General features: G+C 39.1%; 1 protein-coding gene across 1 annotated transcript in view; it reads right to left on the bottom strand.

The window, feature by feature from the left end:
- LOC103151165 (F-actin-uncapping protein LRRC16A) overlaps positions 1-25,279 on the bottom strand; it is a 49,226-nt gene that overhangs the window by 5,738 nt on the left and 18,209 nt on the right. The window contains exons 4-35 of the mRNA XM_007571055.2: positions 23,451-23,510; positions 21,784-21,905; positions 21,125-21,219; positions 20,860-20,930; positions 20,621-20,694; positions 20,341-20,416; positions 16,658-16,746; positions 16,209-16,303; positions 15,017-15,103; positions 13,711-13,814; positions 12,693-12,770; positions 12,085-12,161; positions 10,696-10,800; positions 10,121-10,190; positions 9,219-9,230; positions 8,347-8,428; positions 8,147-8,246; positions 7,643-7,697; positions 6,120-6,292; positions 5,682-5,750; positions 4,422-4,515; positions 4,175-4,273; positions 3,818-3,946; positions 3,457-3,588; positions 3,193-3,368; positions 3,015-3,102; positions 2,681-2,821; positions 2,106-2,123; positions 1,195-1,261; positions 726-952; positions 453-565; positions 9-299 (exon numbers count right to left, since the gene is read on the bottom strand). Of these exons, the coding sequence (XP_007571117.1) occupies positions 9-299; positions 453-565; positions 726-952; positions 1,195-1,261; positions 2,106-2,123; positions 2,681-2,821; positions 3,015-3,102; positions 3,193-3,368; positions 3,457-3,588; positions 3,818-3,946; positions 4,175-4,273; positions 4,422-4,515; positions 5,682-5,750; positions 6,120-6,292; positions 7,643-7,697; positions 8,147-8,246; positions 8,347-8,428; positions 9,219-9,230; positions 10,121-10,190; positions 10,696-10,800; positions 12,085-12,161; positions 12,693-12,770; positions 13,711-13,814; positions 15,017-15,103; positions 16,209-16,303; positions 16,658-16,746; positions 20,341-20,416; positions 20,621-20,694; positions 20,860-20,930; positions 21,125-21,219; positions 21,784-21,905; positions 23,451-23,510 (3,269 nt within the window). The remainder of the gene's footprint in view (positions 1-8; positions 300-452; positions 566-725; positions 953-1,194; positions 1,262-2,105; positions 2,124-2,680; positions 2,822-3,014; positions 3,103-3,192; positions 3,369-3,456; positions 3,589-3,817; positions 3,947-4,174; positions 4,274-4,421; positions 4,516-5,681; positions 5,751-6,119; positions 6,293-7,642; positions 7,698-8,146; positions 8,247-8,346; positions 8,429-9,218; positions 9,231-10,120; positions 10,191-10,695; positions 10,801-12,084; positions 12,162-12,692; positions 12,771-13,710; positions 13,815-15,016; positions 15,104-16,208; positions 16,304-16,657; positions 16,747-20,340; positions 20,417-20,620; positions 20,695-20,859; positions 20,931-21,124; positions 21,220-21,783; positions 21,906-23,450; positions 23,511-25,279) is intronic.

Raw genomic sequence — 25,279 nt, 5'->3', positions numbered from 1 at the left:
AGCTGTACCTCGACTTTGGTTCAGGAGGTGGGCTCCTGACTGCCACCTTTGGAGAGGAGGGCTCCTCTGGGATCGCAGAGGCTGCAGCAGAGGCTGCAGCAGAGGCTGCAGCAGAGGCTGCAGCAGAGGCTGCGGGCGCACCACAGGATGTTGGAGCTGCTTGACTTTTCTCTGACTTATCTGATTTGTCAGACTTATCAGACTTATCGGATTTGGAGGATCGCTTGATGAGATTCAGAAATCCTCCTTTACTCTTCTTCTTTTCTCCATCTTGAGATTCTGAGCTCTTCAAAGCCCGTCTTAAAGGAGGCAGTAGAGGAGGCATAGCATGTTAAAGTCAAAACTAAGCAGATGACCAAATGCAATATAAGAATATGTTCAAGTTTAACAAAATGGAAATGAGCTTATTTGGACTATTTTATCTGTCATTTTCTTTTTCAGTAGTTTCTCACTTTGAATCCATCTTGGTGACTTTCTTTGAAAAAAATTCATCCACTCCTTCATCCACTCTGCCCATGAGACCATTTTGTTCGCCCCCTTCTTGAGATGGAGTGTTGTTAATTTGCTGAAAGACAAAAAAACAAAACAAAGAAAAATCCAGTATCAACGATCTCCTCTTTGCCTGTTTATTTCAGCACTTGCAAGTCCAAAAACTTAAATTATTGACAACGACTTAACTTTTGACTGGTAGTTAAGTCGCAATAGAGAAGCAATGTTTTACTTACAGCTACTTTACTAGAATGCATCTTTTTGTTCCTTCGCGGCCGTAGTTTGGTGAAATGCTGCAGTTTCTTCTCTTCCTCAGACGGCAGCTCTGCGATCGCTCCGGACGGACGCTGCTCCGCTTTGGGCCCACCCACAGATGGAGTGGGAGGAGTTTGGGACGAAGTGGAGGCGTCTTCCATGTAGATGGGAACATCCTCCAGGGCCTTGTCGAGATCAAACTCCATCTCTGCAGGTTTGGATTTTGATAAGATTCTCAAAACATGGACACATTCGTCGTTCCATTAACTTTAATAAGCTCACGCGCCAAAAAATTGGAACAAATAAAACATTCAGGAGCAAGAGAAGGACTGCTCGGAAGTTAAAATAAGCTCATTATGGGATTTGTAGCTATTGGCAGCACCAGCTCTGTGTCTAAGCTTATTTCAAAAAATGTTATTGATACATTAAATTGAGAACAAAACAACTTACCAAAGGCACGAGATACGGGTCGCAGCATTCTGCTGTGAATGCTTTTCCTTTTCGACTTAGGAGTCATCTGAAGAGAACAGCAGAAATTATTCAGACATCTCAACTGCAGGGTGGGGGGGAGTCGTGGTTTTTAACAAGCAAGCATTTCTAGTACAATGCATGTGGAAGTCCATTAAGTTCACTGAGTTTGTGCAAATCAAAAATAAACCAAAAAACAACAAAAGCATGTATTATCATCCACCAAAACCCGGAGCTACAAACACGTCATCATGAACTTTCATTTACTTTGCAGACTGCGTGACAGTGTGTTGTAACATTCGGTCTTTTATTTGTATGACTGAAAGAGGTCAGAATATCATAATGTTTGCAAAACATTCCTCCCAAAAACTCTGAGCAGTTTTGCAGGTATTATAAAAAAACAAAAAAACAAGCATAACTTCAAAAATACCAACAAAAGTTTGAAATTTCACAGTGTGTAAAATCTTAAAACACTAACAACTGGATAACATTGGAATAACTGAGCTGGGATATATCTCTGGATCATAACATGCACTCTGTTCATAGTGACTTCTTAATGCATCCCATTTTGATTCTGACCCACATTCACATAGTGACGACGACAAACGGTGCACTTTATGAAGCGGAACAGAGCAGCGTGACAAAAAAATAAATAAAAAAATAGTGCAGAGGTTTATGAAATCCATTATTCAACACGATGATAAGAAGAACAAAGTACCGTTAGTCAAATAAAGTGCATTTTCTGTACAGATTCTTAAGCAGATGAAACAGAGCGGCTTAGAAGCCACAGAGGACTGTCCAGCAAGCAAGCACATTGAAGAGAGGTGAAAAATAAAGTCAGACAAAAACGGGAGAGAAAGGAGTGTACAGCGGGGCAGTCCTGTGTTACTTACGCTGGTGCAGCACAGAGTCTCCAAGGAGCAAAGGTAGAAAGGGCAAGAAAGAACAGAAGAGAAGATTGAAGAGAAAATAACACACCATAAGGCTTAAGGAGGAAAATGGAAAAACTCATGCAGCGAGAGAAGTGGAAGAAGAGGAAGAAACAGGATCGAGAGCAGGGGTGAAAATACTTATGAGCAGAAGTGCTATAGAGAAACGACGGATGACTGGAGACTGTGCTGCACTAAGTCTTCCCTGTGAAGTGATTCAAAATAGTTATTAAAATGCCACCAAAGTAAATTAGATAAAAATAAAAACGGCTCAAGATAAGAGTCGGATCGCTTCCTGAAAAATATTACAAAAAAAAAAACTTCAGAGGAAAAAACCATCAGGGTAGTAATAAAACCAAAGTATAAAATAAAAATGTTTTGACAGAGGTACACTGACACTTTAAAACTTTACACAATATAAAACAATTTGTTTGCACAAAGACGGTACAAAGAACAAAAGTGGATTTAATAAAATCCTCTGTGGCCAGTGCTGGCCAGTGTACTGGTTTAACCACAAAAAAAAAAAAGTGGTCACCTACCATACATGTTTCCAGATCCTCGAGCCTTTCTGCCTCTAGTATCTCAGCAGACGCTCGTTTAGGAATCTTCTCCTCAGGCACATCCAGGTCCACAGACTCCTGCTGCACCAAGCGGCGTCCTCGTTGCACCAGATGGTCTGCCTGATGAGACGAGTTATGAAAAAAACAAAAAACAGAGAGAGGGTGTAGACAGGGTTCGGCTTCCCCGAGCATGAATAACGCTAGCAAACATGAGGCCTTAACTTAAGAATCTCATCAACTTAACTCTGGATTTGTTTTGTTTTGATATATTCCGTCAGACGTGGCAGGACGAAGTAAACTGGCGTCTTCTTACCAGTGTGAGCTGTGATGTGGAGAGAGCCTCTAGTATCTCATCAACGATGCGATCCGACAGAAAGGAGGCCAGACTCAGTTTCACCTCACTGAGTCATTTCAGAAGATGAGAGAAGGTAAAAAGTCGATTAAAAAGATTTTTAAAAAGTCTTCAAAGCCGGTGCAGCGGAGATACAGACCTGATCTTGTTGATGATATCCACCCCAGACTGCTCCAGGAGGGTTTGAGTGACGAAGCATTTAGGTACGACCATCTTGGTTGAGCTTGCTTTCATCAACTCAGGACGAAGATTTCCCCTCTTCATCACATGTGGACACAGAGACTCCGCAGTGTCCATCATGGACTCTAGCAGAGACTGAAGGCCCCGACCACATCACAAAATGACCATGCCGATCTTGTTTAGCTTCCAGCAGCTATAAATATTTTTAGCACAAACATCCCACCTGGAGTTGCTGATCCATGACAGTGGTGACCTCTCCAGCCATGGACTCCAGTTGCTCCTGGATGGGACCTGCTGATGAACTGTTCAGCTCCTCTCTGGATGCTGATCCAAGGTGGTAAAGGTTACGGAGCAGCTAGGATCACGCAGAGAAGTCAGTATTCACAACAACGTCACAAACATGTTGGTTCATTCTTAAGATAAGCTGCAGTGATCTAATGTGCTGAATCTCATTAGAGTTGCACTTTAAAATTAGAGTCATTTGATTAAGCTATTGCTTATGTAAAGTATATTTTATAGAAACTAAAAGACAAAAAACCCCAAAACACTAAGAGTGCAGCTGAAATTATTGCATGTTTCCTCACCGTTTTAGAATTTCTTGCATCCTTGATGAGATTTTCCGCTGATCTGACGTCTTCCAAGATGGCGTCAGCCTCGGAGTTCTTCAGTGAGTTCAAATGGTCTTGGACTTTGACACAAATTCGGTCTATCATCTGGAAAACAAGATTGTGACGGTTGGTCATTTACTGTGTTTGCATTTAGCAAACAGTCACATCCCCTTTAAAGACAAATCGTTCAGAACAGGAGCCAATGACGGTCCAACACTTTTTTAAGTCGATCTATGGCATCATTGTGGGGAAAAAAATAAATAAATAAATAAATAAAAACTTATAGCAGTGCGCGGTAGAGATCCTTGTCTTTGTCTGTTTGTGCTCATTCACCTGCTGAGTGGTTGTGGTTACGATGCCCTGCTGGAGGCGATAGGCCTGCTCCTGCAGGTGCTTTCTAGTTTCATGATTCCTGTATAAATACGTCTCAATCTGGGAAGAAAAAAAAAAAAGGTAAATGTCTGATTAATAAGCACAAGCCATAAAAATGTAAAATAAAGTTGGTGTTTTGTTGATTTTACAATTTTGTTTTAGCAAGGTAGGGGAAAAAAAAGAAGAATTTAAGTAACCTGTACTTTACCTTTAGCAAGGCATCCTCTGTTTTCTCAGGGCTGGCCTTCAGGGCCTGCGAGGCGTCGATGATTGGGATGGGCATGAAGCGAATGGTAAAGTTTCTAATGCAAATACACAGAGCATTTTGTTCCAGTACGAGTTTATATTATGGAAGCAGAGAAAAATATGCAAAGATTTACAATAAAAGAAAAAAAAAAAAACATTTGCTGATGTTGCAAAAAAATAAAATAAAATAAATGAATAAATTATATCTAGTTGTAGTTAATTTAAGTAAACAAAATTGTAAGCATTGCAAAAATTCATGGGTAGTAAAACAGGGTTTACATACATTTAAAGGTCGTTAAACACATAACTTCCCATACTCTTATTTCTTTTTTTCACACTTGTGAAAATATTTATTTAACTCAAATTCCAGTCTGACCGATAAAATACAAAGCTTCTTCTAACACAAACATACATTTGACATTCTGTGCAGAACTTCTGAAATAAACCTGGAATGAATGAGCAGAGCTGCAGAGGCAAAAGAACATTAAATGAATGGATAAAAACACACATGACTGCTGCACAGAATCACGATCAGGGACAAGGAAAAAGAAAAAAAAAAAAAAAGACATCATCCTTTGAATAATTCAACCCAGCAACTCAAAGGGGAAATGGGGCGACGCGCTGCTGGGAGGATCAGAGCTGCAAAGAGAGGACATGTTTGCATCTGAACAGCCACCAAGAGCTCAGATGCTTGTCCCAGAAATAAATGCAGCCACTTTGGAAGATTCAACAGAAGCGTCAAAAGGACGATATCTGATCTGCTTAGTCCTGATGTTTTCCTTACTCTGATGTGTTTCCCTTTTCCCTCGTAGGTTGTATTTTGTCATTTGACAGTTCCCCGTTTGTCACTTTGCCTTTTTCTCCCCTGCCTTCCTTTACTCTCCCTCCTTCCTGTCTATAAGTACCTCTATGTTTCCTTCTACTCAGCATGAACGTAGAAGAGGTCACTGCTGTAACAGCTAACAGAGATATTTTAACTTAGATAAGAGGTAGGGTGATGTTCATCTTTTCCACTTGCTGTGTATTTTTAAAATACACATGCTTTTACTCATAACATGTAGGCGCAGGCTCAGTGTAACCATGTCAAAGATGTTAATTCATAAATATGTAGATCTAGAATAGCTTTATGTCAACATGCTAATTGTAGTCATGAGTAAATCAGTCAGTGGAAACGTTAAGCTGTCATGATTGGTGCATAAAAAGATTTTACAGTTCTACTTACTTCTCCAGAGCGGTTGCTACATCCTGAAGGCCCTGAGGGCTGGTGTTGTTTTTATCCCAGATTACAGTCCTGTGCAAAAAAAAACAAAACAAAAAAACACACACACACACACACACCTCCATTATCACAAAAAATATTGGACATATGGATTTTGAAGCATGGAAGTTACCTAAAGCTCATGCTACATAAACATAAATCAACTAAAATTTGAGTTGTGACTCACTTGTATCTTTTAGTCACTGTGACACTCTGAGGTCGTTACCAATGTATTTGAGTCTTTCATACTGTTTGGTTGTGCTTATCAATAACCCCTTTAACAATAACATTTTATGGGAAGCTAGCTGATTGGTCACTGCATGTAGAAGAAATAGTTTGATGAGTCCAAGGCTGACAGACATGTGGGACGGTCCTTTTCTTCCTGAACACGCTGGGAGTCACCTGAGTTTCGAGTTGATTTGCAACGCCTTCGCCAGCATCTTGGCTCCCATGTCCCCCATGGCGTTGCCGCTGATGTCCAGCCGGGTGAGCGTGGAGTTGCTGCCGAGGGCGTTGAGGACGATGGTCAGGTCACTTTTGAGTCTGGAGTCAGCTAAAGACAGAGAGGTGAGGGGCTGGGGGTGGAGGGGAAGGAACGATAGGAGGAGGGGAGGACAGAGCACAATGAATCAGATCAAAATGTCTCTGTCTGAAAAAGCTGCTTGGGAAAGAATATTTAGTATTTAATATTTAGGCGTCATGTAATAAAATCTGCTTTGGCCCTTTAGATAGACCTTCATTGACCTTTTACACGTAGGAATTTGTTATTTTGCAGCACTGGGTCATATTAAGAGAATGAGAACTGCACTAACATGACAGACTGGCAGTGACTACATATAAAGACAGCATGCCGATGCAGCTTAATACTCTCACTGAGGTGTTGGCTCTACAATAATTCCCTTTTAAAAAAAACAAAAAACATTGAAGCAATAGAACATTACTGTATTTTAAAGTTGATGGTACAAATTGGAGTTTTCTCACAATGACAAACATACTGCTATGGGCTCAACTGTAACCCCCCAAATAAAGCAATTGTCCCTCAAGTGCATTTGTACACTGTAATCTGGCTTTTTATGTTAGTTTTGGAGTCATGGCTTCTTCCTCTACGTGTGGCAATTCACTCCATGTCGGTGCAGGACTTTGTGTCTCTGACAATAATGTGCATCAGCTTCAGGCAGCATCTGCACATGCAAAACCCATCCCACTGAATTTAAAACAATAACTATGTGTGCAAGAATGTATTAAATTTATGGTTTTCCAAAAGCCACACGAGCATTTTATCTCAACAAGCGATCACTTTGATGTCAGATCTGGTTGTTAACCGCTTATACTATGCAGTAGAAAAAAAAAGTGCAACTTACACATACAAAAAAACGAGAGCTCTCTTATTTGGTCATTGCTATAATTATTCTTTATCTAAAAAAAATGCACATTTCCTTGCTGTTCACATGCTGAACATCTTTCCATTAAGCATCTTAATTCACCTCCCATCCATTTTAGTTTCTGAGTACTTTTGCCAGCTGATATACCAGTAAAAACACACCACTCTCCACCCTCAATACGAATGATGATGCACCTGCACCCTCGCTGCATAAACACCCAGAGAGAAATTGAACTCATTGCACAGAAGGACCATCAATCCATCACGGGGGGCAGAGAAAGAAGGGCAGACAACAGGGTAAAACTTGTTACAGCTCTCATTACAGGGTGAGATAAGACGAAGCAGATGGACAGAGGGTCTGTGAAAGGTTAGACTAATTCTTTAAGTCTCCACAGGGAGAAGGGCTCATCACGCGTAGCAGTTCCTTGACATGGCAGGTTACACACTCGCAACACAAACCCTGTGCTTTGATGCCTTCGCTTTAGCATTATTGATCGGTGCACAACGCTACACAGAGAAGACGGTGGAGAAATTAAATACTTACCGACTCCTCTTCTTGAATCATGTGAACCAGGCCATCCAGTACTGGAGCGAGGTTTCTAATACAAACAAGACAAGAGGGTGGCGGGGGGGATGGGGAAATTATTCTTTCTTTGACAGATGAGAGTTGGAGAAGCGCAGTGATAATTATTTTTAAAAACAAAAATCTAAAATGTCGCCTCCTCTGCAGAACCACCCTTCATTTCAAGCAGAGCAGCAAGTCGTGTTGGGTTTTGCTAGGGTTTTGCTAAGAAACATGTACTTGATATGATTAATAATTCATGTTGTAGTAAACAGGCCTCAGCAGCTTTAGCAGCACATAAATCTCGTTGTCACCGTGCTTAGTATGTTTTTAAAGACCATTTGTCCCTTCACTGTTGAACGTCAGAGAGAAAAAAATAAAATCGGATAAAAATTTTAGTGTCAAGTTCATTTTAATCCTAACCAGTCATACCTCCACCATCCAAATCCATATTCCCCGCCCCCTCCTCCATCTCTGCATGCTTACTTGGACTTGATGTTGTTGAAGTTCTTTCCCAAAGACAGGTGTTTGATGGAGCGGTTCTTGGCCAACCAAACGAGAAGAGTGGACAGCTCCGAGTCCAAGCCTAAACAGAGAGATTATTACATTTTTATTGATGTCTCTTCAAACATCTTTGGTCATTTTTGGCTCAGAAGTCCACAAGAGTATAGGCGTTGCCATCGCACCGTTATCTGAAAGATCCAGACTGGAAATGTTTGGGATTTCTGCAATGCAACCTTCAAGGATCTGAGAACCACCCGAACGAAGCTGAAAAGAAAAACAAAAACAAAAAAAAAAAAAAAAAGGCAGGGAGAGTTAATGTGTGTTTATTAGGAGACTTACTTATCACATATTGCAAAGTTTTCAACAACAACAACACATAAAACATAAAAATATACAAAAAAAATTAAATGGTGAGATCGGAGATAGTCGACTTTAAGCCTGACCGTCCCCAACTTGTGACATGATGCTCGTCAGTAACTGAAACGTCTGACCGTTTTATGATCAGCCCACACATCGTACTTAACCACTAAGACGTAGGACTAACAACAAAACTGCTCGGTTCCAGTGAGGCGTTAGGTCAGAGGAAGCACGGACGGAAACGCTGCATGTAAAAGTGAACAGTTCTTTATGATATTAAGACATGTCTGTGGGCCAGTCAACTTGCAACAAGGGGAAAAAGAGCTTGACTTTAGCAGACGTTCAGAGAACATGCACAGATATTTTAGCTGTGTGTATCAGATCCGACACATTTGTTCTAAAATGGAAACACGCTTTTATGGCAACGTTTTATTAACTACCTCTCTCACACTGTTTTGCAATGATTGTTCAACGTATAAAAACTAGAAAAAAAAAACTTTTTTTTTTTTTTCTAAATTACAGTTACTAGAGAAATCAGAATAAAACTGACACAAGTCCTAATTTTACAAAATCCAGATATGGAAATTTTGCCACAAAGTTGTGATTTCCCTAATTTATTCATATAAATGCAAACATGCAAATAAAACGAGGAAAGAATGAGACATTGACAAATAAGATTGAGCGCATAGATACTTACACAATGCCCAAGCTTACAGAAGCATTAGGAGGAGAAAACAGCATGTCAAAGCCAAGCCAGCAATTACCAACAACGAAACCCACAGATGCTTAATGATCATTCTGGTTTTCAAACACAAAACTCATCAAAGACAAACACACTGGCATGCAAAACATGCTCAGCAGGGAGCAGCAGAAAGGCTGGATTTTTCACACCGTTTTGCTCGCTCAGAGCAGCTCAGGGCCGCCTCTGTCGAACGCTTCATTACAGGCTTTGAAAAGGCATCATTTCACCCCGAAGATTCAGTCGGAGAAGATTTTTTAGAAGAAGACATCCTGTATAATTTGTATTCATGAGCTATCTTTAGTCATTATGCTCTGCGGCAATCTGTCTCTGTTCAACAAGGGAGAGAGGAGATGGCAGCAAGCCTTAGTGCATCCTGTGATGAAACAGAGGGAAACTGGACCCCCCGCCCCCTCCTGTGTTCCCCGCCTCCTCCATCACCCACTCCCTGCTGTTTGCCAACGAGTCCATTATGCTGCCTCTTGGCGCGGCCACTGGCCTGTCAAGTGGCTTTCAAGTGCTTCCTAAAAACTCCATCGCATTGGATGAGAAATACTTCCAAATTGATGAAAACTGGAATCACAAAACTTGCGCTAACAGGAACAATCAAAAAGAGGAGAGCGCAATAAAAAATACAAACCTTGGTTCCAATGGTTGAGTGTAATGACTCGTCCAACAAAGTTTACACCAACTAGTCAGGTTTTAATTATGTGATTGAGCACCAATATTCTCAAATGGATCTTGAAAGCCCTCGTCGTATGGACGTGTTAGTGCGCCCATCATTTAGACTGGTTTTTATTGACACAAACTGAGCAGATGAACAGGAAATTAATTCATGTAGAATATGAGAGTGGTCTTACCTCACAGCAGCTGAGATCCAGTGAGACATCCTTCAAACTGGGATTACTGGCCAGGCCAAGCAGAAGTGCTCTGTTCAAAGTTTACACGGTGAATGCAGAATGCAATAACTTTAATATACAGAACAAGGGAAATTAAATATTTACAGAGTCAACTTAATATTAGTGTTTATGAATCAGGATTTTTGTTTAAAAAAGTTGTTGTATAATAACAAAAAAAAAAAAAACACCCATCGATTAAAAATCAGTTCAGTATGGAGTTTCTGATCCAATCTTTTGTCATGTTAATACACAAGAAGTGCTTAATTACAAGAGAATTTAACGGCAAAGGTACCAATTAGTGTGGTACGCACAATTCACCTAAAAACTAAATAAAGGTTGAGTTACACGTGTATTTATTTTAGAGTGAAAATGCCACTTTAATAAAAGATGAACAAAAAGGTGTAGATCAGTACCAGGGATGCTGATAAAAAGTAGAGGTTGCTCGTTTTAAATTGATTTTCTGAGAATCATCTTAAGGAATTTGAGCTGAGATCTAAGGGAATGAATATGAACTCGTGAATGAATTTTTGTCTCACTTGAGAGCCTCTGGCGGCAGCTTGGTTCCCGACACATTGATGGAGCTGAGAGACGTGGCGCTGCTGAAGAAATGCTTAAATGATGGAGGCACCTCTTTGCCTTTCCTGTGCAACCCAAAAGAAAACAAACAAAATAAAATCAGTGTGACCTACAACTCAAACCAGCATCAATATTTCAATGTTCTTTTCATGTAGAAGAAACCCGTGACTCGGTGTGTATTTAATTCGTCTTTTAAGAAAAACATCCATCCGAGCTTCACAAACATTTATACCGTGAGGATTAAAAAAGAAAAAAAAGAAAACGAGAGCTGCAAAATACAAGGACACAGAGAAAAACATGGAGAAACATTCCAGGTTGGCAAAAGCACAAACCCCAAACAACATGGGTACTTTCCCTTGCATGAATGATGTAATTTCCCTTGGTAGCCAGCAGGTGTCATACACCAACATGCTCACTGTAATACAGTGAGCAGTGGAAGTATAAAAAGCAGAAAAAACAGCAGAAAATTCTCAGTATACAGAAAAAAACAAAACAAAACAAACAAAAAAAAAAAACATCCAGTCTTCAAACACTTTTTGAATCACAAAATTTACTGAAGTTTGAAAAACTTTGCAATCTAACCTGAATGACCTATTTACTACAATCTACAACTCTTGGACTTTTCAGATAAGGATTGCTGTATTCTACACTAAATTCACATTCTATAAGCCGCACTTTGTACCTTTGCTTTGTAAAGGAAGCTGCAAAAATAATCAGTCATGGCATTTATGCCATTTTAGACCAACAACCTCAAGTCTAGCTCAACGTGGACTTGAAGTTTGAAGACCAAAATCTGTTTGGTCTGGTTGGATATTTAATCAGTGTAAATGTAGTCAGAAAGTAAAAAAAAAAAAAAATCATCACTAGTTAAAAGTAAATGTGAAAACCACTGTGATACTAAAGCATTATTAGCAATGTTTGTTTTTTTTAAAAACGAGGAAAGGAATAACATTTCTATTTTCCATACTTATCCAGACCTTTAAAATAATAATGGAAAACCTTTCCACACATTTCAAGACTGTGTAGGAACCCTGGATATCTCTAACAGCTCAAAGACAGCACAACAAGGAATGATGAAAAACAGATTATTCCAGACTGAGATCACATTAAAACATATTCCAGATACTCAATCTAGGACCTTCAACTGTCTAGTTGTATCCAACTCACATTTAAATCCTTATCAAAAACACCTAAATATTTCCATCACAGTAGGAAATAACAGACCATCTAATATTGATCTGGTCAGCTTTTATTTTAACTCACTCAATCTTCCAAGTTCTCACAAAACATTTGGAAGATACAAATTTCCTCATTCCGTTTAAGCTATTAAAATGTTGATATTCATTTACCTGTGAGGGAAGATGCTTTTGGACACATTGAGAACAGAGAGTTGTTGAACTGAGCCTCGCAGCAGAGCCGAGCAAACCTGAAACGCAACAAAACCCACACGTAACTGCAATTGTCTCTGCAACGAGGCGTTCAAATGTCAGCGAGTTCGAATATGGGAGCCGTTTTCACGGCAAAGCGGTTTTATTTGTCCACGTTTCCATCCGACTGTGAAAAGACAAAATATGATTTCAGGCTTAATCGATAAGTTCAGCAAGTGTCTGACAGCTGGCTACATCTCAAACCAATCAATAAGCCGTGGCTGGCTCTCAGACCCACATCAATATATCACCAACACTATTCAGACCACTTCATCGCGCAGTGACCTGCAACAACAAATTGAATGGGTGTGCAAAATTAGATTACACCTCCCACAACAAAGTTATTCATTGGCCAGCAGGTCGTTTTCCACTCGGCTACAACCCTAACAGCAGGTTATGGTTTGCAGAAAGAAATGCTGAAAGTTTTAGGGGGTATGTTCTGTTATGCGGTTCTGTTATGATTGATGGAAATATCTGCTCAGCACAAATGCATTTCATTTAGCTACTTTCTGTTAGTCGTGCAGCCTCACCTGATCCAGTGCGCAGTCTGTGTTGGAGAGCTCTAGTGTTGCCAGGCTGTTGGGTTGACCGAGGAAGTTGTAGAAATGCTAGAAACAAGAATAAAAAGACCAAAAGTTTAAATGTTGTATTTGGTGGAAAACAGACACACACACAAAAAAAAACACACACAAAAAAAAACAAAAAAAAAACAACACCTCTCCATCAGGCATCCACTGTGGGATATTTTTTCACTATTGTTTAGAGATGATGGAAAGATGGATGGAGCTGAATGCAGAAAGTGGAATAAGATGGTTTACAGGCTGCAAAAGACTTTATTCTGGTGTGAAAATTCACCATGCAGTTGAAGAAAGAGTCTAAACACACAATCGGATCAAAGCACATTCATGTGTTGGGACTGTCTAGTTGAAGTCTAAATTTAAATCTACTTAACAATATGTGGCAAACATTGATAAGTGTTCTTCATATGCTCTCCATTCAACCTAAACCAACTTGTTTTGTATTTTCTAAAAAGAATTGGAGCAAATCTCAGTTTCTAGTTGTAGAGACAAAGAGCTGTCAGCTGTGACTGCCAGCTGAATACAAATGTATACCGCACTTTTTCCAATTGTACTGACGAAGACTTTTACAAGCATGCATCATGTCTATCGCATACCGACAAGCAAGGACAGTTCAATGTACTATGCTCAGTTGCAGTGTCTCAAAATTAAATCACATTGAATACTAGTGAATTAGCTTTGTGTTCTTTTATGTCACTGAAGCAAAAATGTTTGGATTTTTTGATTTTAGAGAATTTTAGTGAATATTTTATCCACTCTCTTTTGTTTTTCCAAACATGCACCTAACTTCTTTCCGAAACATTGTTCTTGTGTCTAGTATTACTAGACTGTCCAGACAAAGAACAGATGCACTTCTCACATGCAGGTCACACAAGTCACTGAGCGTTTTCCAACATGCTAGGTCTTACTAATGTATTAATATTTGTTTTGTTTTTGACACATGATCCAGCTTGAGTGGCAGGGTATCCACCTGCATGTCGTCTCCTCGGAGCATGTTTCCTGAGAGGTCCAGATGGACTAGGCTGCTGGCGATGGTTGGGTTGGCACTCAGTGACTGGCAAAGGCTGTTCACCCCTAAAGCCAGAACAAGCACATAAACACACAAACACACACAGCCCTGTAGTGTTGGCTTTATCACTATGCTCAAATCTTCACTTGACATTTCTGAAAGCATTTTGAAGGAAATGACAGAGGAAATGAGAAGCAGGTGAAGGCTGGAGACAGACAGCTCTGGTTGTAAACACAAAAGATTGTGGATTTTTATGGTTTTCAAAAGGCAAGTCAATGTCCTGCTACACAAAATCACTTTCTTACATTATACACTTTTAAAAACTCCAAAAACAGAAAGGCATCTCTGCAGATAATGCATCATTGGATCACTTCAAAAGTGCCCAGTGGTTTATTATATTTGAAAAATAAAAGCTGTTTCTATGGCAGCCTGATGCAGCTGTGAGTTCAGCCTCTGATTTGTGCCATGTCCATCACATGACTGACAAGCTGATCTGACACATTTCAGCAGTGATGTCCTGACAGCCTGTCGGGTCATAAATCCCGAGACTCTTCTGATCAAGTTAGACAGATGGAAAAGAACATAGCTCATGTAGAAAAATAAATAGTTAAAATTGTATTTAAAAAGTGCTATTAATTCTCTGGGGCCACAGAATATGGACTGAGTCTTTGACAAGAGAATTGGGCTACAGTTTAGGCAGCACAGGACCTTTCAAACATTCAGAGTGGAAACATGATAGCTCTATTGACTTCCTGAGAGCAGAACATGTTGGCAGTGAATCCTGACAGGCTGTCCGGTACTGGGAAACATCAGCAATGTAATCTGCATGTAATGTTGGACGACAGACACGTTTGTTCTTTCTAAACTCTCTGTTGAATGTTCTTCCCATTTTGATGAGTGAAAGGACTTCCCATTATGCAAAACGCCGTTTAGTTTAATTAACTAAAGTTAAAAGCACCGGAGAACGGACAGAAATACACAATACGCCTCTAAACAGCCTGTGAACGCAAATTGTCTCCTTCCTTTTTCCATCTCGACTCTATTAGTGCTGTAATAAGTCTCAGCAGCAAGTCAGCTGGAGACGCAATCAGACTAATGAAAGATATGAACTGTATCTGCTATTAAGGGAAATCAAAGCGGCAACAATTCAAAATAAAGTCATCACAAAGCACTACATTTTTAAGCCTCTATCAAAACACAGCTTCATTACAAACATCACATCGTCTTCTCTGTTGCCACAGCTGTGCAAGTGGAAAACTGCACATACCTTTGGGTGAGAGTGAGGTTTTGGAAAAGTTTAAATGCTTGAGCCCCAAACGAAGTTTGGCAAACTGTGCACCGAGAGAAGAAACACCTGCAGCAAGCAAAAGAAAAACAAACACAAAAACAGGGATTTTTTTATTCCTGCAACAGGATGCGTCAATTACTTTTTAACTTTTTAATGCAAAGTGCTTTACAGGCTAACTTAACAGGAGTTACTTACATTTTGATGCATTTAATTTGCTGAAAGGCTGTAATTTTGACACAGTTCCAACAATAACTGCGACACCAGACACAAATTAAAACATTGAGGTTCTTTATCCCCAACCTCAGGCCCATTGAAAATAATGGACTGCTGGAACCTCAAATTACCTGCAAATTCTGCTGCTGTTTACACCAGGACATTCGTGTTCTTGAGATTTTTAATTTCAATGAATTTTTATCCTGATTAAATGAATGTAGAAAAAAAAAATTCAGAAAAGAGTGGTTAAATTTCCAGCTAATATTACCCTGGAGGTTTTTAAACGGCTAGAAGAAGATTAGTCTGGCAGTTGCTGAGGAAAACATAGTGAAGACGCATATGTAATAAAAAATAAGTAAAATTACTGTCATTATTTTCATTTTAAGAGGCAAACCAGAGAGCAATGAGCAATAGGAACCTAAATGTCCAAATTAAGTTAAATTTTATTTAATTAAATAAATAATTAATTATTGTACCACTTACTACTCATTAATTAAGCCTTATTTAATTAAGTCAAGTAAAGCAGTGCATATTAGAAATAATGATGGAAAGATTTTATGAAACTAAATAAAGGTTTTAGGTTTTTACTTCTGTTTTGCTGTTTGCAGATTTGTTCAAATGTAGCCTTTATGCAACACTGTGCTTTGTATTAGATTTTACTTAATATTTTTGCCAACTCTGAATGCTTTCTCATCACCAACCACAGTGTTACAATTAGTTCTAGGTAAATAACTCCAGCATAGAACATATAAAAAGCAGAATATAAAAAAAAAAGGACTCAGTATTCCTTCTTGCATCTTGCTAGTCGCTACCTTAAATATGAAGAGAGCTAAAGCAGTAGAAAGAATGCAACATAAGAGCAGTGCACTGAATGATGGTAGAGGCTATAAAAGGCATAAGAGGGAGCCTTAAAGCAGCAATGAATCAATCAGCAAGTGGATCAGAACATTGACTGTACCTCTGTCTTCCAGTGGGTTGTTAGCAAGATTAATGGAAGTAAGTCCTGAGCCGGCGTTGTGGGCCAGGGCAGCAGCGAGCTTCTGGGCAAACTCTCTGGAAGTTGTGAAAGGATTTATTGGCAACATACTCTTGGAAAATGTAAAAACATTCATCCATCCATGGAAAGAGTCAAACGTAAAATGATTAAATATCGATATGAAGTAGAAATGTACAAAAATCACACAAAATTAAAAGTAATTAAAACAATTTATTTGTTAATTTGTCCGATTAAAATTTATCGTTGCATCAAAGCCAAAAAAAAAAAAAAAAAGCTCTAATTTACTTCAAATTATTTCAACTTTAGATTATTCCCTGAATCAAATACTCACGCCTCAACAAACTTGGGCAGAGGGCTCTTCCGCAATTAAAACAGAGCAGAAACAAAATTAAATTAAACGTATTGCTCACGTTTTGAGTCCCGCGTTGTCCAACACCATCTCCTCTAGTCGACTGGATCGAGACACAACTCGAAGAATCTGCTCACATACGTCTGCAGACTAAGGGCACATGAGGGGAAAAAATATATATATTCAGAACTAGATTATCCGAGTTATTTTTATTAAATGTGTTGTGGGTGGAATAGCGTCTACAGAGTGAGTGCAGTTCACCATTTAGTACCAATCAATGTCATTTTCTCCATTCTGGCTTGTTTTGTAACCTTAAAAAGAAATGTGCATGAATTTATTTTCACGCAGTGCTGAGATAGGTAATCATAAACATCGCCAAATCTCACTTGTGATTTAAATAACGTCATGTTCCATCCTGAATTATACCCTGTTTCCATTCCTTTTTTATTCTGATGCCCATTTGAGCCAACACACACTTCAGGAAAATATGGCAGATTTTGATCCCTGATCAAACTAGAATGACTAAACATCACGCTGGTTGAATGACTTTTCAATGTGTAAACTCTATTTGTAGTTCAGACTTTCATTTCATTTCTTAACTGTATTACCAAGTGACATTATTTCAATATTCATTGCTTTTTGGGTTATTTTGGCACATTCAACAAAATTAAAAAAAAGAAAACTCCATCAACACTTAAAATAAATACATATTTAGGTTTTTTTTTACACTCCAGCAAATTCTATAAAATGTCAATAAAATGATTATTTATTGATTCCATGAGATGTAAAACATCAAAACTTGAGACTGACGTAATCAAGGTCACAAGAAAAACCTGTGCTGAATCTCTTAGGTTTACAAAAACACAGGCCAATTAAAACTGAGCAGCAGAACGTGAAAAAGAAAACAAGATCTCAATCCTCCACCTGAAGCTGTTCGAGTGTGACAAAGACGCATCGGGGAGAGCAGACCCCCGGAGGAACAAGTTGCCTCTCTTCTGTGGTCCCGGCACAACAGGAGAAAGCACTCATATTTAAGCAAAGTTAAAAATTCAACAGCTGAAAGTCTGAAAACCACCTCGATGTTCACTGACCCACTTCGCTGAGCGCTGCGTCATTGCCAGACATGAACTGTATGACGCATCGATACGCATTCAGAATTACTTTCAGAATTACTTCTTTTTTTTTTTAATAAAAGTTTTTAAAAGTCTAGCAAACAGTTTCCATTAGGATGACAGAACCTTACTGGAATGTTGTGTTATTATTCCCGATTAACAACATCAGCCCTACAAGAACTGCTTCTGTTCGCCTGCTGTCTCAGTGGGACAGAGACAGGGGACGCATTGTCCAACACGAGTCAGCAGCGAGGAGGAGAGAAAGACGAGAGAGAATAACTGGGTAGCACAGAAGAAGGGGACTGTTGTTCACACAGCTATCCTGGAGAACCATGAGCATTAAAAGACGCAGAAGGAGGGATGGCAGCAAACTGAGGGGAAATAAAATCTGAGTATTGAGGGGGTGAAACGTGAGAAAATAGTCAAATGGAAACAGAGCGGTCCATTCTGCACTGTCGTCACAGCAGCGCAGCACGGTGACACCGTCAGCATGTGTATTGTACCATTTTCTACTCGTTAAATAGCAGCGTGGTCATGAATTAATGTCCTGACCCTGCATCTGGTCAAACTGAACATGCCTCCACAGTTTTTCTGTCCAATCATGAGGTTGCCAGAAGGCTAGTCCTCTTATCGCTGCAGTCCTCTCATCCTCCCTTCTTATCTCAATTTGGCTCAACTTCTTGATCACCCCCCAAGACTAATAGCCTGATTGAACTGGGGATGAGCAGCATAATCCTTCGTTGTGAAAGCCTGTCGTGTGTGTGTGTGTGTGTATGTGTGTGTGTGTGTTGTTTATCTAATGAACAGCACAGAGTTTCCTTATCTGTTGGACTGAGGTGGTCAGAATGTGATTTGGGGCTTGCAGCTTTCGGATTTGGTTTTACTCATCAGCAACCAGCAACATTCTCTTCTCTCTTCACGTTCAACACAGATCTGTTCAGTTTTAGTTATTCCAGACGTAAAATATTAGATTGTCAACAGGACTGATATAACACTCGTAGTGCTGAACTTCTGTAAGTCTGCAGGATTAATTCGTTCTTGTTTTGGAGACTTAAAAACAGAAGCTTGCGTCTTTTCCAGGCTTCCTTTTCAAACGCTGACTTGTTTTCTTATTCATCTGTCATTTTCTCCCAGGCCTCGCCATTTCTCTGCCTGCTGTGTCGCCACTTTTTCTCCCTGCCTTCTCTCATCTCCTTGTGATGCCCTTACATGCATGAGACACCACAGGAAAGGACACAATGACAACATTCTGGAAATTTACAATTAACTGCTCAATCCAACATCTTTTCAAACAGATAGTTTCAAATATTTTGATAAAGTCTGCTCAAAAAGAGCTACTCATAAACACAAGTCAGGCCTTGCAGTGGTTGATCTGCTGCCTTCAACGTTTAAATATTGCACCTGCAAGGACGAAACGGATGGACACATGAACATATGGATTTATGGTTGGATTCATGAATGGATGGATACGAATGGTTGAATAGATAGAAATAGATATATTTTTCCAATCTATGTTCTCATTTCCTACTTACATAAACTTGAAAAATAAAAGTTCCAAATCTTCCCAGACTGTGAAGGAACCCTGACACAACGATCTGCATATGTTGCTTTATAGCCATGCAAATTCATTCAACCAATACTTTATTCTTTAGGATAACCACGGTCATCCACAGTATTTAATAATTAAAAAATAAAAGCATATCTACTCAGGAGGGACAGTTACAACGAGTAAATTCTGGTTCTGTCAAAATTCTGGTTCTGTCAAAATTCTGGTTCTGTCAAAATTAGAGAAATTCCATGTCATAGAAATTATGACATGGAATTTCTCTGATTTTTGCATCATCAAAAACCGTCTGCACCACATATGAATGAGGCACCAAGGCTCAAGCTAAATATGAGCTGCCACAAAGGACTAGTCAAACATATGCCTGCAGGAACCACTGCTCCTTCAGTCTCCACATGGCATGGTGAGGGACGGCTTGTTAAGTTTCAATAAAAGGGGGGGCGTATCTGTGACGGAGGTGTGAGGTAATTGTTTGGACAGAGGAAGCTGCGTGTGGTAATTTGTGAGACTGAGGGAAGCGTGGAGATGCTGAGTTAGTAATGGAGTGATGAACCAGGAGTGGGGGTGGGAGGGAAACGGCCTCAGACATTGAACCCCTTTGTCTCATTTGGATTAGGAGTCTTATCACACGAGAACATTTGGACTGATCCTCAGTCAAAACACTGCAGGGGAAGACGGGAGAAAAATGAAACAAATATTCTCTGCAGACAGACAGGTTCAACTATACACAGTCCAGCACAGAAGAAGGAAGAGATGAATTAAAAAATAAAAATAAAAAATCACACATAGAGGGAAACACAGAACGTAAACTAGACTAGAAAACTATAGAAAAACACAGAAATGAATTGAGGCATTGAAATGGTAGAATTGGTCTACACTTTTCACATTAAAAAGTGTATTTTTTGTTTTAAATAAAACATATATACACTGCCAGCAGCCTTGACTCTGTGTAGTACACTACATCTACACTACCTCCACAGTATAATAAAACTGTGGTGCTCTTAAAAGAAACAAAACAAAAAAAGCAGGAAAGTACAAGAATGAGTTTTGATTTTTGCAGGTACTGACCAGTTTGTAATCCTTGGTAGACAGCTTGGTGAACCACTGGTTGAACTCCAGGACTGCTATTATAGCTACCAGATCCCTGATGACGCACAGAGGAGCCAGCAGTGAATTTTTCTTAGAAGTACCATTCAGTATTGACATACTTGCTTCTGCTTATAAATGGTGCAAACTATGAATCTTATCCGTCCAAAGAATATCGGTTTTATATGTGCAAAATGTTATGTTTTCAATAAAAAAATAACTTGCATTTTGATCAGTAAGACTAAAGAAAGACAAGAATGACCTGTTCTCTAGATGGCTGAAGTCCTGCAGGTTGAGTTCTCTGCTGTCTTGTGTCAAGTAGATGGTGTCAACATCCTGCAGAGGAAACAATCAACAATACATTCAACCTTTGTGTTGTTGCACTCATATTCTTTAAAAGACGGCATGCAGATTTATGTAGGCAGTAGACGGCAGACAGGCAGACAGGTGCACAGCTCCGATGTGAAACTGTACCAAACAAAGACAGTAAGCCACACTTACCCACTGCACTTCTTCTCTGTAAGGTAGTCCTAACCAGTCACACACACATCTGTACATCTGGGAAAACCCACCTACAGGCAGAGAAAGAGAGAGACGGAGAGAGAGAAAGGTGGAGTGACTGATATAATCAGAGTTCACCTGGCCTTGTGCAGGGAAAGAAATACACCAGCAGCAACTAGTAGGGGTGTTACATTAACACACACTCGCTTCTTAATGTTACGTTTTAAAGGCCCGCAGCAATTAAGGCAAAGTGTCAGGATCCTACCACAAGGTCCAGGTTCAGCAGGCTTGTTGTCCCACAGACTCTGCAGGTAGCTCAGTCGGTCTGGAGGCTCCAAGCTAAGCTTCTTCATCATTTTACTGGTGAGAGAAGCAAAAATGCTTAGTTCATTAATTTCTGCGTTGCAGCAGATGAAAGCCTCAGAAATTATCTGTTGCTGTAGATAAAAGAGGGATTGCTGAACTACTTTTGCAATGCTGCAAAAAAAAAAAGAGACAAATCTGCTAATGGTTTAATTGAATATTTATCATCTAAAGTGCCCACATTTATTAAAATATTTTTAAGATCGCTAATGCACATCACTTAAGGCTCACTAGATTAGAACGTCATTGCTCAGCATTTTTGAAAGACACTTGCCCTGTTTAAACATCAGATTTAGTTTGAGTTTAGCTTAGCTGAATGTTTTTGTGAGAATAAATCCAATCCTTCAGAAAGGAGACTTCAGCTTCAGAGGTTTAAATGGGTCATCGCAGTACCTACAGAAGCATCTTACTGCTGTAAATATAAAACTTCATACATGGACAATCGGTGAGAACACAAAAGAAGGACTTTTGTAGAATTTTTTTTTTTTTTGGACTAATGAGTCTAAAAATGTATCATCTGAAATAAAGAGATACACAGAAATCCGTACCGACTACACTTACCTGGGTGGTAAACCAGGACATATCCTGAGCAGACAGTTTCCTACATGAGCGACCACATCGTTCACCTCCTCTGTGGAGAGCAGCTTCACTGAGAACGAGCCTCGCTCATACTCTACTAGTAGCTAAAAGCAGAAATTGATAATGAATGATCAATACAAGTCAGTAAAAAATAAAATCCTAACTGTTTTGCCTTTTATGCTCGTCTTTCTTATTGATGATCTAAAGAATTACTTTGGGAAACATGAGCAAGAACATGTTCTTGTTTTATTCAATTCTCAGAACGTTTCTCAGACCAAATGTCAGATTTTTTTTTTTTTTTTGATTTGACTTCTTTCTTTTTTTTGTTTTTTTTTTTTTAAGTATTTTACTGCAAATTAGTTCAATCATGGTTTTTTCATTAACACAATTAAAGATTTATTAGATACAGGCAGGGGCTTAATAACATAACCAAGTCTGTTAACCATTTCAGTCTTCACTGCAATTATGCAAATGCTGATATACTGACACACATGCTTCCTCTGTGGGCCAGAATTAGCATATTTCTTCCTGGCTGGGACACAGGAGACCCTCAGTCAAAATATTCAGAGAACTGACAGTCACAATGAGCAGGACAGGGGTACAGCTGCAGAAACAGGATGGTCTGTGACAAATTGTACTCTGAATGATGCTTCTGCTGACTGGCAGCTTACTCGCTCCAGTCAAAAAGCCTTTGGGGGCTCAGCCTAGATATGTCTGCTATTAATGAGTTTTTAAGGATTATGGGAGGATTCAGATATTGTAAGGGTGCGTTTCTGGATTTGTCCATTTTATCTCCTCATTAAAAATGTGTTGCGATTTTAAGGATGATCTTCCAAGCAGAGACGGAAGATTTAAGAACGTTTTAAAGCAAACACTCGTTCAGATGATCCGCATCTAGAACTTCAATATGTTTGTGCTTTTTTTCCCCACAAGGAGCCAAAACATTACAATTTGACACAAATGAAAACCATGTCTGATTTTCTACCTAGCACCTAACCAGGTCAGAGATAAATTGAAGTGCGAATAGGCCGCCATTTTTTTAAGCTCAGAATGAAGAACATGATGATTAGATCTGAGCAGCATCAATTCCCAATCAGACAATTTGTAGGAGCTGCTGCAAATAGTGGGTGTATGTGAGCAGGAACTCTGTGTCTGATACTTGGAGAGTTTCAATTTAGAAACCAGCACACTTTATGAGTTTTTCCAGAGGTAGTGTTTATTTCTTACTTCCTTTTTTCATACAATACTCCTGAGATTTGAAAGAATGGGTAATCAGGTAATTGTCTAGATATTCAAAGTTGGCAGACAAAATGAATACTATAATATTAAAATATTATTTACAGCTAAATACAGTGGAAAGCCTGCATACAAGTATATAACACAATTTACTGATTTTTTTTTCCCCAATCATAAAAACTTAAGTATGTGGTTGTAAAATGACAAAATTTGAAAGAAGTTAAGGGATCTGCAAGCCACACAACATTAGGCTTAGCTTATCTTGTGGCTTTAATATACTTAAAGAGACTAATGCGCCCACTTTTAAACAACAACCACTGTTTCCAATAAGTCATTTTTCTTCTACTCTATTTATATTTCCAAAAATCTAAAACCCTTTTCAATATTTTATTCCTATAGGTAATGTGCAGTACCTGGGTCGGCTTGCTGGAAGCTATTCCCTGGATCTCCAGATAATTAAAGGAGTGTTCCACCTGTAAAAAAAAAAAAGAAAAAGAAAAGAGATGGAAAAAAAAAACTTATGAAATCAGACAATTAAAGGCGCATAAGCTAAGCTAAGAGACATAAAACAGATCTGATCTGTTTAGTTTCAGCAAGAATTCAGCACTAGTTCAATCACTAATTTCATTCAAAATGTATGTTTCTTTACAAATGGGCTTGATTTTTGATGCATATACATAAAATTTGACTATAGTCACTTTTACTATCAAAACAAAATATATATCCACCAGCTGATTTCTTCCTTGCACAGTTTACTATTTGTTCAGCATTGCCATTTCCAAGCTAATAAAAATCCACTCTTGCACTAACATATTTTATTTCTGTTTAAAGAGGGCATTTTAGGGCAGAGAAAATTAGAAGGAAAAACCTCATTGCTTATACTTCCACGTCTAAAAAGAGACCAAAATAAGCCGTTTCATGTGAGACGGGTGCACACAGTCACAATGAGCACGGTTTTCCACCGCTACTTCCACTTTCAGAAAGGCGAACAGCAGAGAGCCTGAGGGCAGGCCAGGCAGCGAGACCAGACTACTCCAGGTGGGAGCTCCGTTTCTCAGGCTTGGCACAGAGATGAGAGAGAGGAAGAGGATATGCAGTCTGTCTACTGCCTCACTACAGTATGGCGTGTGTGTCTGTGTGTGTGTGTGTGAGCGTGTATGCTTTTCTGTTCCCAATGGCTTTGAACACACTCTCGAATATATAAACAATAAAATTTCTTCCATTTACATTTGGAAAACAGATGCCCACTCATTGATTTCCATTCTATCGAATCATTTCTAATAATTTCAAAAAAGGAAATAAAAATACATAAATACAAACACAAAGGATACCATACTAAAATCCCAAAGAAATAAACCTCAGTTTGTGACATATGTTGCCAAACACACACAAAAAGGAGTTAGGCTTCATGTTGTCAGACTAGATTGTGTAGAGTTTGAAAAAAAATAAAATAAAATAAAGAACTGTGGGAAGATAACCTTATTGACTATGCTACTTGCTTCTTTGTCACAGTTCATTCCACATGAGCAGAGCATTAAAGGCTGCATATATTTACCTCAGTGAATATAGTACAATGTAAAGCTTAAATTATGGGCCTCAGTGAACACCAGCTAAGTGTGTGTCAGGTGTGTATTACAGGTTTCTGGTTATCAATACATCTCCAGTTGTGACTGTGCGATTACTGCTACTTTGCTTGTGAGAAAATGCATTGTTCGATATCTGAGGTCCATCAGCAAATACTGGACACACCCACTGGTTTCTACCAACACTTTAATCTTCTGCTACACAAACTATGATTACAGCAACTGCTGGACTTTGGTGTGACACAGTAGTATACAAGGCGCCTTCGGCATGGATTTTTAATTGTTTTATTTGCAATTTCATCTACTTCTGCTTTATGATGGCTGGACACCTCTTACTGAAGTCAATGGTGATAAATCCAAGCTAACGAGTGGCTACGATGTCACACTGGGAACTGCGTGGAGGAACCAAATGCCGTTTGGTCAGTCGTCCAGTACCCATCTGTCAGCTTAGTAGCTCATATTCTTTATGTTTGTTGTGGTTTCAAGTATCTCTTATCATTTAGGTTTAATTGGCTGATATAAAAAGACTGCCTATTATTTAACATAACTTTAGGTTTTATTTCTATGCTTTAAAAGTACATCTTAGCATATCTGTTTTTCTGCATCGCTTCAGAACTGTTTCAGACTTTTCCCAATAAAGAGAGAAACGTGGAATAAAA

This window comes from Poecilia formosa, unplaced genomic scaffold (genome assembly GCF_000485575.1).
Source record: "Poecilia formosa unplaced genomic scaffold, Poecilia_formosa-5.1.2 Scaffold273, whole genome shotgun sequence".
Taxonomy (NCBI): Eukaryota; Metazoa; Chordata; class Actinopteri; order Cyprinodontiformes; family Poeciliidae; genus Poecilia; species Poecilia formosa.
Note: the sequence above shows the minus strand (reverse complement) of the source record. Positions and strands in the feature narration are given on the sequence as shown.